The sequence below is a fragment of the Elaeis guineensis genome, chromosome 1, assembly GCF_000442705.2.
Source record: "Elaeis guineensis isolate ETL-2024a chromosome 1, EG11, whole genome shotgun sequence".
In the NCBI taxonomy this organism is placed as follows: Eukaryota; Viridiplantae; Streptophyta; class Magnoliopsida; order Arecales; family Arecaceae; genus Elaeis; species Elaeis guineensis.
Window position 1 is genome coordinate 121,801,689 of NC_025993.2, and position 17,363 is coordinate 121,819,051.

The window sequence follows — 17,363 nt, forward strand, 5'->3', positions numbered from 1 at the left end:
ATCAATTATGTGAAAGTCAAAGTCGAAGAAGTCAGGATATGAGGTGTGCTAGGCATATGATGAGGTACTTGGATCATTCGTCGATGGCATAGTGTGAAGTCGTCTATCCTCAGAGACAATTTGCATAATATCGACGACGGCATAGTGTGAAATCGTCTATCCTCAAAGACAATTCGCATAATATCGACGAGGCCGTCCATGACATCGGCAAGTGCTCAGTCCTTGCACCTAATAGTGATGGAATAGAAGCCGCTCCTTGTTCGATGGTCTAGCAACGTGATCCTCTAAAACTGTCGGTATCAAAGAAAAAATAAATATTATTCATAAGTATAACAATAATGACATAACAAAATGAAATAAAAAGTAAAATATACTTACCACAATGTCCATCACGCTGCCTGAAGGACGGAACCTCATCTCGGACCGCTCACTCATCAATGGGAAGATGAATCACCTAGTGATACTCCTATACCACTCCAGATATGGATCATAATAATCCATCATGGGGAGCACAGATAGACCAGCCACAATCAAATCCTCTCACTACTCCCATGCATCAATATGCTCCCGGTGCTCTCGAACCGAATCATGGCGATGCTGCCCTCATCGATCTAGACTATGGAGGCCGTCATGAGTGCCGCATGGTAGGAGGATGCCTTGATACATTCCAAACTGTTGCACCGCACGCTCCAAACAATAGATCTCCATGATGTCCATACATGCTGATTCGATCGGCATACCTCAGACAGTGCGGTCAATATCTTTGATGTGTAAGACACCCACACCATCTGATTATCACACTACTGGTCAAATTGATCCCTATAGTATATGACTATGTGGAACATCGAATTGATAGCACCAGTTAGTTGAGTCCTCCATCTATCTAAAACAAAATCAATATATATATTATTCTATGAAAATATGTAGTCATTTATCATAAAAAAGTTAGTACTATTGGTTACATTCCTCATCCCAGTAGATCAGCTTGGTCATACTGTATCCCACCAAATGGACCCTTCAATACTAGCATCATCCTCATCCAACGGGCCATATCCTACTATATCATCTCTCGATGCCGGTTGGTGGGCTCCTATCCTAGAGAGCACCCTATCTAGCCATCCGATGTGTAAATGCTCCCATACCTAAAGCTACAGCAATATCAATGGCCCGACTATCTCACAAACATATGGTCTGATGGCCTCATAAAGCTCGCGATACAACAAGGCTAAAACAGCGCTGCCCCAACTCAACTATCCATTTGCGTGGAGATCATCTAGCAGGAGTAAGTACAACAATTATATGTGAGAATTAGACTTATTGATGAACAAATGACTACTGACAAAATATATAATAAATTCTCGAGCATACCTCTGTACGGTCTCATCATCTGCATCATTTGTTAAGTGGTGGAATGTGTCGTGAAGCTAGTGAAATCTCAGTGAAGACCTTGACAACATCATCTCTAACGATCTAATCCCAAACAACTCCTCACAGAGATCCGACCAGATGATCTGTGCAATACCGATGATGGCAGGCCCATGCACCCATAATCCAAGGACAATAGCAACAACCTACAACATGATCATCACTTCTCCGATGTGGAGGTAGAAAGTGTGAGTCCTATGATGCCATCGCTCTACCATGACTGTGATGAAAGCCCAATCAAGTTGTATCTCACATACTCTAAAGACTCTATAAAAATCAGCCATGTGAAGATATTCCATGATCCTCTTATATGGCTGCTAGATGCACATCGCAGTAGACCCTCTGTGTCTGCAGCGTAGGGGCCCTATGTCCTCCCCAGAATACATACGGTCCCTATGGTGTTGGATCTAGAGATATAGCATGCTAGGGTCTGTAGGCTCTGGGTGGATATCAGAGTCTGAACCAACCATATCGTATCTACTGTTGTTTTAACAAAATAAAAAGATGAGCTTACGATAAAGAAATATCAAGGATGATAAAAAATATCAAAAATAATAAAAATATCAAAGATGATAAATTTAACATAAATAGACATCAATAACAATAGGATAATTTCATTAATTTTTTCAAACATTTACATGATATGATTATATAACCAAAATAGTTTAAAAAGAACACAAATGATACACAAAGACAGTCTACATGTCATGTGAAGAAACAGATAAATCAGTGCCGTCAGAGGTATCTGCATCGGTTGTGCCCCATCTACTTGTATAGTCCACACCGTATGATATTTTGGCTATCCATTATATCCATATCATTTCAGATCCTTTCCGATTATGGATGTCTCTTTCCATATTGTCTTGTGGATGGTGCAGTATGAATCTAAGAGCAATCCACTCAGGCCAATATTGAGAACTCTTTGGGGGTAGAAGTAGGTACATAGGACTGCTTATAATATCCAATAGTATAATGGTTGTCAATGAATTGCTTTCAATCCAAATTTTTACTAGCACATACAGCGAACAAATGGAAGCATGAGTAGTGTGGTAACTGCCACTTCTATGTGTATGTACGTGCCCCTAAATCGACTGTCTGTATATAATCAGGTTCGTTGGGACTGTAATACTTGCATCTCAAATGAATTTCATATAAATATGGTCGATGATTGTACTTATCCACACCATGCTCTCTAAACTTCAGCTGGCATCCATTTAACTTATATGTAATTTTATCAGTGAACGTCCTGCCAGCCTCCCTCCTCTTTGCTGCTATTCCATGTCTAACACTAAACCACTTTGACAAGCATTTGAAGAAAAAATGGACAAGTATAGTAACTGACAATGAGCGAGTCCCCTTCAACATCTTATTGAAACTCTTAGATAGATTCATATTTATTATTCCATATCTACTTCCACCGCTGTCATGCACCAATGACTATTTACTCGGATTGTCAAGTTGATATCTTTTGAGGTATTGGAAGCAATTGGACCATATTTTTTCAAAGTGTTGCATGCTTCAATTGAACTTCCAAGATTGATTTTGCTTTACATTTTGATGGAAATAAGTCAAAAATGCCGCATCATGAAATAGACCATTTAGGTTCACCTCAATATGTTTAAGGCATAATCTATGATATTCATACGGTGTTGTCTGTCCAACAGATTCATCTAAAACAGCAGTTAATATTTTTTTATGTCCGTCTGAGACTATGCTGATCCCCATACAGTCATATGCCACATAACGGCATAAATGCCATAAAAATCACAACAAACTACTACAGCTCTTGCCTTCACAAATGGTAAATAGCAGAGCATAGATATTCTCATTTCCATCTTTTCCCATGGCTATCATGAGAGTACCCTTATATTGGCCATATAGATACATTACATTAATACTAATCTATGGGCAGCAGAATTAAAAGCCCCGAATGCATGGATCGAATGTCCAAAAAACTCAATGGAACACCTCCATGTTTGGCTCTATCGTAAGAATTTTTGCAAAATCTGTTACAGTCCTAATGCATTATAGGACTCTGTCCAATCTCCAAATAGTTTGCTAATAATAAGTTGTTTAGCCACCCATGTCTTCCTGTAGGATGCCTCACACTGTCATGTATCACATACGTAAGCCTAGCAGGTTGATATGGATATGGATATCTCTGCCCTAATTGATCCTTTAATAATATCGACAATCATGCGTGCATCAAGTTGTGGATGATTTTGCATCACATCTATACTCAAGCATGTGTGTGGCCCTTTATATACTATAATCTCTCATCATTGCATCTTGGTTTGATAGTATGCGTGGAGATGCCAGCAGTAACTATCAAACTATTTAGACACAATGCTCCATTTAACTTTTTTGACTTGAGAACTTTGAAATGATGGTGGGTGCAAATGGTGTACTATTTTACAGCGCATTGGATCTGTTCTTTCGATCCAAATATCATTCCTTCTTAACTCTTCATTCTCACTAAAGAATAGATGTTCTGACAATACTCCTTGAGTTACGGCCTCATCATTGTCAGATGCATCAACCAGCCTAAATTCAGAAACAAGATATGGCTCGTGTGATGGGACATCCTCTTCCGCACTAGGCTTCCTACTATCACTGTCATTAGACTCTACATCATCATCCTCATCTTCGTCATCAATAGGATTAGGATCATAACTAACAACGGCTTTATTTTCGAATAAAGTTATATCGATCGTTGTGGTTCCCAATCTTCCAACTCGGGTATGACAGCATGTGGCTAATTACGTGGTACAGGATCATCAGATCATGCTCCATAATAGTTGCCACTTAACTAAGATCGGCCCCTGCATCATCAAATGTAGTATTACTCCAATATTGATACGTAGCCTCTACTCCGACCATATACTAAGAACATCAGTTATGGATGTTGCTGGTCCACCAACCATACATACAGAAGTGCCTCTATACTCATACCCAGCTTCATCGGCCATTGGAGGTGCATCCAGTAGAGATCCATTCATGTCTAACCACGTAAGTGAGGCAAATATAGACGGAGACACACTCACATACTGTTCACCACCATCTGAAACTCCTATCACTATCGGCTCGATAAAAATTTCAACCATCAAAAAAATCTCCTGTGATGGGATGCCCAAGATGGTGTATGTGATCTGATCATCTTCAATAGATACAGCCAAATACTGTCCAGCAGTATAAATCAAAAATCTACATATTAGCAAAACTCCACATAGATTAGAATTCCATTCAGTGACAGCATAGAAAATCCATACAAGTTCATGGTATATTGCGTTACGGTCCATCATGACCATCCAAATTCTTCTACCATCATAATATATACTATTAGCATCATGACTATTTCTTTCATCTCAATAGAAAATAACAGTGACAAATTTTAGATCTATTTTTTAAATTCTCTACACATAATAAAATAGACAAATTAAAAAAAGGTGCAGACCTACATGAAAGCATAACTTAGCCTAGTGCAAGTCTCACACCATGGATTTGGTATCATTCATATTATCATGAGAACAAAACCTATAAATTGAAAATTTTTGTCGACAAAAAAGAATTCTTTCAATCAAAAATTCCCAAACCCTAAAACCATATCATGCTTCTAGTAAGATTAAGCTCTCAAAATCTCAAGAGACCAACTAGCACAAAATGCCTTGAGAGAAAACTCCAATCGAAACCTAATAAACCCCTCCGATCTCCCTAAGGTGCTCTGCTTCCCCATGTATCTCCAAAAAAAGAATAAGAAGCGAAAAGAAAAAAATAAATAATCAATCTATTTGGGTAAAGGTCTTACCTTCTAATTTTTTTTTGGCTTCCCTATGTTTCGTTGATTTTTTCTATTATCTTCCCCCAATTGAGAGGAGTTGAGGGAGCCCGCCTGCAAATGGGAGATAGAAGGGGCACGAGACAGACAAAGAGAGATGAGCTGAGGAAGACTCACTTGCGATAGTTGGAACCCTAGAGACAGAGAGAGAGAAGCTGAGGAAGAAGGCCGCACAATGGTTGGGAGACTCATATAGTCGTAGTATCCATTAACGAGTCACCCTATGATAGAGCGACTCATATAGTCACTCTATCATAGGGTGACTTATTGAAGCGCCCTATCTTAGGGCAACTCTATGTAAAAGCCACTCAATAATCTACATAGCAAGAATTGTGATGAGTCAGCAAGAAAAGTCGTCTTATTATAAGATAATTTTTCGTTGGACAGTATTTTGATAAATAATTTTAAAAAATATTATTTTAATAATTTATTTAAAAAATATTATTTTGATAAAATGGTCGTCGTTTCTGTACTTCTAGCAAATACTTATAAGATTTTCTTCTGAATATTTCGGCTTTTCTTATTTATTTTTGTGATTATTTTTGCGATATTGGTTTTAATGGCTTGTCACCATCGTCAGGGACTGGTGGAATCAACACTAGGTGTAACTTGAACCTGACCCTTAAAATAATTCTATAAATTCAGTACTCATGAAAAAGGCCAAAGTTTATAAATAGTATGGAATTATTGGATATGGGAAAGCTAAACAAAAGGATAAGTAATAATTATTATGTAAAGCTTTTGCTTAAAATAATTCTATGAAGTTAATATTCATGATATACATATAAAAAATATTTTCTTAAGGTCAGTGTCCAAATGGGTTGGATTGATCCGACTTAGATCCGACCTATTTTAAAAGACCTGTAAATCCAACTTGGATTTTAAAATTGAATCCATTCCATTTTCCAAGTCAGGTGTGGATTTATTGAAATCAAACCCGATCCGACCCACTAAATTTTATGGGTTGATTTGGATTGCAAGCTCAATGAACTGATTCGATCCGATCCAACCCAAACTCAATATTGGACATGAACAATTTGAATCCATACCATAAGTCTCGATCCGTTGATATCCAAACCCATTGATCGAAAATCGCTCCCTTCTCTTACTCTCTCAATTCTCCTCCAAATCACTCTCCCAAGTCTCCTTATCCATAGCTCATAAAATCTAGAGGTAGATCTGATATAATTAGGATAGGTACGAAATGTCTCTATGAAGGCTTCACCAATGAGCTCGCAAGAACCAACTGGAGGGTAGGATCAGAATGATTAAAGATAGAGAAATTCTGGTGTTCATTCTGTTCATTGTTTTTGTAAGTACATTTATCAACGTGGATTTGTAGCTCCTCATGCTGCAACAATTTGGAATTGCCTCAGTCCAAATAAGGTGACAGTATTTAATTGGAATGTAACCAACTAGGTAACAATAGAGTACTCATTGATGATAATTTAAAGAAAAGGAATTGGATTGCTTTTAAATGTTATACTTTGTAGCAACCATGAAAAAACAGTCAAAATCTCTTTCTGAATTGTTGAAATGAGAAATCAGTCTAAAGGAAGTGCTATAACCTAATGTAATTAGAAGTGTAGCAGTTTTACAATCTGGGGACATTATGTTTGATGTTTTCTTTTGGCCATTAACAAGAATACAATTAATACATCTTTCAACTTTCATGATATATGTAAACTTGGAATCCTATAACTGAAGAAAGGAAAAAAAGGACTTGGAATTCCAGCCCTGCACTCTGCACTTATCACAACTTTGGCAGTTTGAGTTTCCAGTAAAAAGGTTCTAAGAATTGTTAAAAAGTTTCTCATGATTCCTCTTTGTTCAGTTTACCAAATGTTCTCTGAGCATAAAGCTGTTGTTCCCGAGCACGTTTAGCAGCAAGAGCTTCCTCATCAAGCACCTGGATAGGTGACCACTCCGGCAAACTCCACCAGCTTGACTTTGAATTCTCTCCAAAGGCTGCATCCTTAAAACGATGGAAATAAGGTCTTATCTGCAAAGTGGTGAAGTCTAATGCTGTTCCTGCTGCTGCAAAAAGGAGTGCATATCGAACTGCTCCAAACTGTCCACCTGTGATGCTGTGCAGTTAGAAAAGGGAAAAAGGTATCTGTAGGTTTCATTCTGCACCTTCAAAAGGTATCATGTGTTGAGGTGAGTCACTAGGCAACAAGGAACATTTTCTTTTTCAAGGGCCAAGTCCAACTATAACCATCAGCCTCGGAGTTTTGCTCATTCCTTGATTGCAAATTGCTAAATGAATACATGCTAACAATGAGGTAAGATGGCAGCTTTTTTATCGTGGTGGATACACTGGTTCTCTTTGAGGTTTAAGTATAACCAATACCTAATTGTTTCAACTTAATCTACAGTAACAATATTGTTATTGCCAGAGAAATATTTAAGGTTAATGATGGCCTACCTTGAAGTCGCCCAAGAAGTGCTCCACTTGCCATTCCTCCTACCACAGAATTAATGAGGTCATCAGGTTCTGAAGCTCGAGCATCTCTTGCAACTTCCCGGGCCCCTGAATACACCATATGGATACATTTCTCAGAGAAGTGCATGTTACATATATTTTGAGATTCTGTGGAAGAATAATACAAATTCATCCCTATCAGCTTGTTAGTGTTCGGATTGAATAAGCTCACTAATGATGGAAAGAATACTACAGCTTAAAAAAAAAAAAAAAAAAAAAGATTTTTCAGGGCAAAAAAGACATTTTTCAGTGTCACCAAATTACATCTCTCTATCTCTCTCTCTCTCTCTCTCTCTCTCTCTCTACTTTGGCACCTTGATCTGACAAGAAAGATGATGAGGCAGTTGTTTATTTAATAAATTTAGATTTAAGTCGATATTTTTTATATAAATTTTTATATGGAGCATATGTTTCACGGATAACACCCTACTCTTTCACAGAACAATTTTTCTGATATTAATATTTCATCGTATTGCATTAATTCCTTCAGCATATTGCTGTCTCGCCTCCATGGGCAACAGCTTCAGCCCTCCTGGTATAGTCAAACAGCCTTACTGCACCTAGTGTCACGATAGAGTACTTCAATGTAATTTTCATCTCAGGCCACCTTAGGAGCTTTCACTACAAAATCTGGAGCCAATATCTCCTAAGGACCCAAAAGCATCTAATATTTTGTTGCATTAACAATACTTACAGCAATGCAAAGGTGAACCATGAAGCCCGACACTACAATGTTCTGAATAGCATCTCATAGAAGAAAGCACATACAGCTCAATCTGTTGAGCTCAAGTTTCTAAAATATAGAAATTTCAGATGGAACCCAACAAGTTTCAGTTTTAGCAGCTTCAGTGGTTTTGGTAGTTCTGGCTCAAGCTTCAGTATTTTCAGCAAAAATTAAATAAATAAGTCAAAGTGAGAAAAAGATGAGACAAAAAGTTGAAAAAAATGAACTATCATCTGCTTCATTTTTCAGTTTGAAGAAATGGGTTATTTTTTTTATTTATTTCAAATGATCCATTTGACTTTGCAGGACCGTTATGCCACCAAATCCCTGAGCAGCATCACAGCACGTTTATAGACCTCTAGCATGCATGCATTAGGGACCTAATGTATGTATGCTCCTAAGGATAGGGGCCATTATGGCCTAATAATGTTTGAAGCAGACAGTTTTCTCCAAAAAAAAAAAGCAAAAAAGAAAATGAAATTAACATGGATTCGCCCCCAAGGTACCAAGTGGTGAACCATGCAGGTCCTTGCTGGGCCAACATCGACATTTCCATGGATCAGCATTGCACCTATTAATTCTTTTTTAACGTATTTTCTTATAAAAAAGGCATTCAGTTTCTTCCTTAGATTTTCTTTGGCATGGTGCAGCAAGTGTTCCATGTCACCTGGCACCAATACTTATTGATTATTTCTGCAAAATCCTCAAAAATAATTTGAGGCATCTTGAAAATATATTATATTGTTTGGGACCTTTGTGAGTTGGACTACATACTTACATTAACTCCAGGTAGAAGAAGCTAACAGTTTCAAAATGAATGATAGACTATCCAATTTAAAGAGCCAAACATTGAACATAATCTACATTATAAAAAATGTAAGAAACCAAATTCATATACTTCAGTAAGCTCTAACCTATGATCCAGTTAATACAAAAATGAACAATATCAATTTACCAGTGTAGTAAAATGGATGAGATGGCACATAAATTTAAAATCGATTTTATGGGTCACAACCTGCACATCTTAAAATAGAGTAGTTAGTTCTAAGTTCACTAGATTTAATAATTAGTTCATAGTAAAACATAGCATCATAATATTGAAAATGTTCATTTTGATATATACTTAATGATTAGGTTAGGGACCACCAAAATACATAAATTTTGAATTCTAGAAATTTTTGTAGTGTCAACTGTCAACCATGTTCAATGATTCGAATTTGGATAATCCATAATTGACTTTAAATCATTAATGCCTTTTCAAGGAGTTAATGAAAAGTGTGTAGTCTGACTATCTCTCTCAATAGAGGTATGTCTGTATGTACATATGTGCACACACACACACACACATACACACATGCATGCATGTCTTGTATAGATTATAAAATATTTGATGATCATATTTTACATTGTTTGAGTGAATATGTCATTTTATATTTTGGCAACAACTAACAATCGATATTTGGGTTAAGCCCCAGCCTCCAAGATGGCCAAGATACACGCACACATACATACATACATGCATGCACGTCTTGTATAGATTATAAGGATGATCATATTTTACATTGTCTGGGTGAATATGTTGTTTTATATTTTGGCAACAATTAACAGTACATATTTGGGTTAAGCCCTAGCCTCCAAGATGGCCAAGACCACATCTGAAAATCTTTGGAAACCAATATCAAATGCTTTCATATACCCATTAAATTTGCAAAGCCTAAGCTTCATCTTGGAAGAGTATTTCCCACAATTAGAAAAAAAATGGGAGACATGCCAAAAGATTAGTACAAATTGCCCTTGTATACAATAGATATGGCCCATTAAAAATGTCAGGTAAAACTCCAAAAGTGACCACAGTTTCATATCAGTTCCAATAGAAACTGAAAAGATATGCATTTAGGTTTATAGTTCCATCAAAACTTCAAAACACGCCCCTATCCACATAAACACATGCTGTTGGCTCTATTACAATGGCTCTTACAGAAGACAGACAAAATAGCATCTTTTCATCAGAGTGAAGATTAGCAATACACCCTCAGATCCATTTTCTCCAGAGTGTCTCAACAGGAGACAATTTTTAAACAAAGTTAGCTTAGAGCACCTTGTCACAAAATCATGTACAACTTTTTAAATATTACCACTTCACTGGCATCTGCTGAAGGGGATGCTTAAAACTGGAGTATTTTCTCCCAGATCTATGTCGAGTTAGTGAGGTTGCATATAAAACTGGAGTCACCACATAGATCTAGTGAGGAATATTACAAAATCTTAATAGTAAGAAAATTTAATTACAATTTTAGTTGTCAAACAGAACATTGCTGAAGGGGGTGATTCTTGAAGAGCCAAATAAGGCAAAGCAGGCGAGGAACTATATGTTTGTCATGGTAAGGTTTGGTTAAAATTAATAAAGCTTGAAAAAGGAGCTTCTAAGAATAACTTCTTGAGACAAAAGAACTCAAGTATCCAACTGCCTAGGTGTCCTAAAGTTTATGAATCTTCAAGAAAAAAAGAATCCTACATTTGTGGCACTTCCATACAACAAAAATCCATAATCTCACACATAACAGCTCGTACCAACCAGGGATTGGTAGATGGCACCCATTAGGACAGTTCCACAAGTGAATTGGCCCATACCAACCTCATAATGCTTTCTAGCGAGCTTAAAGGTGTACCCCCAGTCGATGTTGGTATTGTATGAAATGTGGTAGGTACCATAATAATGCTGATATACCAAAATCAAATAGCTCCATCAAGTTATGAGTCACTCCATGAAGTTACAGAAGATGAGGACCATGGTTTGAAGTTTCGGTCACAACTCAAAAATTGAAATCACAACTATATTTTTGGTAAGCACAGATCTGAAACTGGGATCGGTTCTTTGACTGTGGGCAAAACTTGCTTATGGGACGACTTTGTATACATGTGCAATCTTTGCTAAACTTTTGAGATTTCTACCTTTCTTTCAATTATGAGAAGTATCTTCCCTAGATTAGAAATGAACATTGCAGGTCTAGTGGATATCTGGAGTCATCGCGGTATTTGCCTCCAAATAAATATTAAAAAGTAGAACATCTTATAAAGGCTTGATTATACTAGAGGCTAAACGTAATAAAAGTTAAGATTTCTATACCCTATTCTGTCATTAAAGAAAAGAATGATATATAACATTCCAAAGCAATGTGCAATATCATTACTGATCCTATTTATGCTTTCAAAAGACTATATACATACATGTATGCATACATCCTTTGTATAAACTATACATACAAATACATTGTTTCTGCCAAGGTTAGAAAACCAGTTATTAGTTTCAGATAGACGTGTGGAGTATAGGCTTCAATAATTTTAGTATTTTCTGCAGTTTCACCCCAAGTGTTAAAACTATGATAATCAATAAACAATTCAAAAAATTGAAGAAGTAAAAGAAAAATTTAGGAAAAAAACTAAAAGAAGCCAAGAAGAGTTACTACTCGACATTTTGGAATTTTTTTTTTAGTTATATATAGGTTCTTAATTTGTAGAGTTTTGACAATTTCAAGCTAATGTTGCACATAAGTTAATTAAGTGTACTAATATTTTGTACTGCATAGGATAGGATCTATCAGCTACTGAAGGTATCATTTCCCAGCATTTCAAACAAGCAATGAAAGCGAAAGCAGCATTGATAACTAAGTTTCACATTAATTTTAAGCAGTGAACTTACCAATAGCTTTTTACTTAAATGACTATTATATCAATATGTAAAAGGAATTTTTCAGGATAGTCAGATCTCAGCATTCTGGAGATTATATAGGGAAACCTGCAGAGTGTGGTTGGTTGATAAAAGTCTCTTGATAAGAAGAAAAGCATTCTTAGAATCTTAGTAGGTGTTTTACATAACAAAATCTGAGCCAACTTTACAAGTTCTAAGTACGCAAAGAATTGTAGCGAAACCTGTAAATGTGGTTCACAAGGATTTCAATGAGTTTATGCACTCATAATGCAGAAAATACACTTAGAATTTGATAGAATTATCCCAATAAATTTTAAGGTTGACAATTACACTAAAATTGTTCAATGGATTGTTGCATTCACTCATAACAAGTTAGCCCAGATGCAACATAATGCATGCTGCAAGACAAGAAAACTATGGATGAAATTTGCTGCACTCCAAGGCAACAAAGTTAAAGCCTTGATTGTGCATGATGAACTGGTTCATATAGGGAACAAAACCAATAGAAATTCATTAAAATATCAAATAGACTGTAATTTCATGGTCCCTACCGCATTTGGAGGAAACAAGTTTCATCATGTATAGAAATTTCATTATGATTTTCAATTTGTCAAAATGCTGACATTAAGTTGATCATATTAAGCCTAATCCGACAACAATACTTTAGTTGTATAGGGCAGATTCATAGTTCTCTGAAACAGCATTTAAACATTATGCAATGAAAACTGCAAGAACGTGAGACTCCAATTGTCAAACTATTTTGAGGTGAAAATTTAAAGAGGCATTCATGGCCATGCATTTTCGATCTCAAGAAGTGGTGACTTTGTTTTCCCAAAAGAAATAATAAACTGAAAGCCATTTGGAGCATTTATACAAATAGGTAGAACCGTAGAAGCTATAAGCAAGAAGTCTCTCCAACTATCTTAGAAAATAGAAATAGACAAACTATTGGATCATGTGAAGTAGTTCCATTACAACTATCAAATAGTATGAGAAAGACACAGGCAACATCTTCCCACTCCAAACCATTGTCAAGAAAAATTGAGAAAAATAAAAGGCTGAGCAATACTAGAGAAAGGAAAACCAAGCTCTCCCTCTCCTTTGGAATGAAGCAGAAAAGTCACGCAGCTTATTTTCCAAGCAGACCATCACATCAGGATACCAGAGAGACCCAGCAATGGGGCTGCAGAAAGCTCTTTGGAAATAACAATGAATGATCAATCAAATAAGCAGTGGGATGGTTAGAGCTTGGTAAAAGAACATGAAGAAGAAAAAGGGTTAGCCCACATCAATTAGCCAGGCCAACAGCCAGGTACAAGCCAGACCAGTTCCTATCACAGACTGGATAGGACGAAAACAAAAGGGAGGATGAAAGGAATCAGAAGCAACTTTATATATGGGTTATACATATGTATATATGTATCTATGTATATACGAAAGTATGCATGTTCCAGAGACATATATAGGTACACGTATGTACATATGGATGCATGAACGTTTATCTGTATGTAAGTATGCATGCATGTATATATCAGATATGAATGTAAATATATATTATTTACTTGAACTTTATTTGTTAAAAAATTCGATAAACTTAGCAACTGTGGAGGACTTTAGCTCTGATCATAGCATATTTTATGTTTTATAAAACCCACAACTGCATTTTTAAGCACTTCTCTATCATATTTTTAAGTTAAGTGGCTATTTAATCAAACACATGTAGTTATAGAATATTATCTTTATTTTATAAAAAAAAGATGTCATTACTGAGAAACTTCTTGTATTTAGTTTTCAAATTAGTCTCTATAAAGCACCATAATAAGGGCCTTTTTGGATGACTTGGCCCATCAAGGGTTATGCTGATTATCTAGTTTCTAACTCAAGGAAACTAAAGAAGAAACTATCAAAAATTAACAATATAAAGCCTATCTACTTAAACAAAGAAAAAAATAACCCAAGTAAAATAGTACATATTAGTATAATATAAAAAACTGAAACTGAATCAAAACCAATTACTTTGGCTGAAACTGCTGAAATTGACCAAAATCCAAAATTTTGTTTTGGCGTGCAGCATGGAGATGGGCTGTAATATTAGTTGTATGAGAAATTGCGATTCCATGAATCATCAATTTTATAAACTTTTCCTAGACAGCCAAGCATCTTGTATCACGTCATAACTTGAATTACATAAAAAATACAAAATTACAAGGTACCATGTTAATCCAATACACCCAAACCCACTGAAGATTGTGGACTAAGAAATGACACAAGTGCAGGAGGTAGTATTTACAAAATTGGCAGTTTTATATCCCAATGGGCCACTATGAAGAGCATGCTTCCAATCAATCTCCTAACAAACAACCTATTTCTTGGAATTAAGTAGGTTACTATAACCTACATAAAGATAAGATCCTATCAATTCAAAGAAATGATGATTAGATGGATTGGAAAACTATAATAGAGCTGCTGAACTCAGCAAAATCAAATAAATTGTGAAATTAAATTTTAGTAGGAATGCCAGTAACAATGAGGCCATACATAACAAGCTATAGAGTCAAGTGGAAACATAAGTGCATGAAACAAAGTAAAAGAGAAATGCCAATTGAATGATCAAGCAAAGCAAGGAAAAACAAATTATCCACTAAAATGTGGAAAAACATGCCAGGATTCATCATGCTTATCTAAGTGTTTTCTGACATGTTTCTCAAGGTTCCCTTTTATGAAATAGAACTTAAGTGAACTGGTTTCACTATCAGGTTTCCAAATAAACAAAAATCTTGGTTAAAGAAAGGAAAAAAAAGGAATCCTAGCGTCAATCTAAGACTACCTGAAAAGCAGCTATCACTTTTACTGAAGTATGACGACACTAAACACTACGAGTAGTATAAGCAAGCCACATCAACCACAAAAGAAAAGAAAGACTAGGTGTAGAACGTCTAGAACTTATTGCAGACCTAAATTTATGAATTTTCACCCCGAATGCAAACATGTAAATCCATAATTGTTGCAGGATATCTCATCCCAAACTTACGTTCTTAATGAAAATGACATGATACTGATACAGCAGGAGGCAACTCCACTCATGTCATCTTACCAAGAATAATAATAAATCCCTACACATAAAATCTCCAATCCTAAAAAATTCACAATAATTCACAAAAAAAGCAGCCACAAGGTTAGGCATATCAGGGGCAACAATAGCAAGCTGATGGTAGCAAAAAAAATTCGCTATAAAGAGATAGATGGATAGCTAATTCCTCATATGATACATCACCACAATAGCATCCAGTGACAATGGCCAAATTGGCAGCATATGAGGCAACCACATTAGGTACGCCAAGAGCCTTCCGGTGCTTTGAAATCAATCCAGCTCCTCCACCAACGACCCCTGCAAGCAAATATCTCAGATATCACCTATAAATAAAAGAAAAATTGGATTTTTGACAAATTTTCGAAGCTTAAACTAACCAAGAGCTCATATTCTTGAATCCAAGTAACGGAAAAGATGGGAAGGGAAAAACAAAAAGGGGAAAAAGCCGCCATCCAAGAAGTTAACCTCGAATCGGATCTATAGATGATATTAGAAGCGAAAACTGAATCGAATTTATAGTAACGAAGGATTCAGGTGGCGGGGAGAGAGAACCTGCGAGTATAGTGGGGATGATGATGCGCTCCTTCCAGCCGTCCGATGGTCGACTTCGCGGGGTCGAGCCCTCCGAAGCCATCCGGTGTTCGCTGCCTCCCTCCGGCGGTCCGGCTACGAGAAGACGGAAGAGAAACGAGACGGAGGATGAAGAGAAATTGACTTTTTTTTTTTTATAAAAATGAGCCTCCGTTGGAAGTCCTGGGCGAGGTAAATGACGGCCTCATAACGGTTTGCGGCTTTTCCGTTATATTATTTTGCCACACATAATAACGGGAAAGTAATGGTCACATACAGCAAATTATAAAAAACTTTATGAGATTAGTGATAAATTATATCTATATACAAAAATTTGAAAAGTCTATTTTTTTAAATTTTTTACATATATATATCCACTGCATATTAAAATTTACATAATTATCCTTCTAAATTGATATTGACACAAATATTTTTATAAAATATTTATTATATATATATATATATATATGTATGTATGTATATTTGTACATACACCTATGCCATCTAACACCACCGTTAAAAAATTAACAGTTTCATAATTGAAATGGCTGAAATATCTCTAACGGATATATATGTAAAAAAAAAATATTTATAAGGCTATATATATATATAAATGATAATTTTGTAGATATTCATATAATTTTATATATTTTAGAGGATATACGTGCAAAATAATTCTTAGATTTCTCTTAAATATTGAATTTATGTGAATACTCTTTCAAAATTAATATTTGTATGTATATTCTCAAAAAATATAATTTTTTCATGAATATTTTTGACATAGTAGTTTAGTTGATATCTTTAGTCAATCACATTTATTTAAATAAAAATTAATTAAAATTATAAAATTATTTTTTTATATTAAGAGTAGGTAATAGGTTAACAGTCTTGCTACAAACTTATCCGATCAGTTAAACTTCTCCTCTTCCTAATCCTCAAATTAATTTTTTTTAGTAATATTTAAAAAAAAATATTGATAAGCAAGTACCAAATGAGTTTGAAGGTTAAAATAAGTTGAAATAGATAAAATTAAATTAATTTTTTATCATGTATATCATCCCAAATATATTAAATTACATAAATATCTTCACAAAAATATTATTATATATATATTTTTATAAATATTTTTTTTATGTGTCATCTATTAAGCATATTTTAATCATTTCAATTTTAAACTGCTAATTTTTTAACATATATACAAATGAAAAAAAAAAAATATATATATATAATAAATATTTTATCAAAATATACATGTAAATATCAATTTTAGAAGAGCATTCACATAAATTTTAATATTTGAAAGAATATGTATGTAAAAAATCCTTTCTTTTATACGGGCACATACTTTACCTATATATTGTTGGGATAATGAATTAGGAATCTCTCCCTCCCTTTTTCCTCTTCCCCCTCCTCCTCCCTTCTTTATCTTTTTTTTTATCACAATAATAAAATTATCATTATTAAGATATCATATTAATCATTACAATTAAAAAATAATTTATATCATGCAAAAATAAATATATC

General features: G+C 35.1%; 1 protein-coding gene across 1 annotated transcript; it reads right to left on the reverse strand.

Moving 5' to 3' along the window:
* Nucleotides 1-6,810: 6,810 nt before the first annotated feature.
* Nucleotides 6,811-15,992, reverse strand: LOC105038856 (uncharacterized). The gene is made up of 4 exons (XM_010914767.3): nt 15,822-15,992; nt 15,453-15,566; nt 7,689-7,793; nt 6,811-7,339 (listed from the first exon to the last, which is right to left on the reverse strand). Exons 1-4 carry the CDS (start codon nt 15,901-15,903, stop codon nt 7,074-7,076), a joined length of 567 nt encoding a protein of 188 aa, XP_010913069.1. The 5' UTR covers nt 15,904-15,992; the 3' UTR covers nt 6,811-7,073.
* Between the last annotated feature and the right edge of the window lie 1,371 nt (nt 15,993-17,363).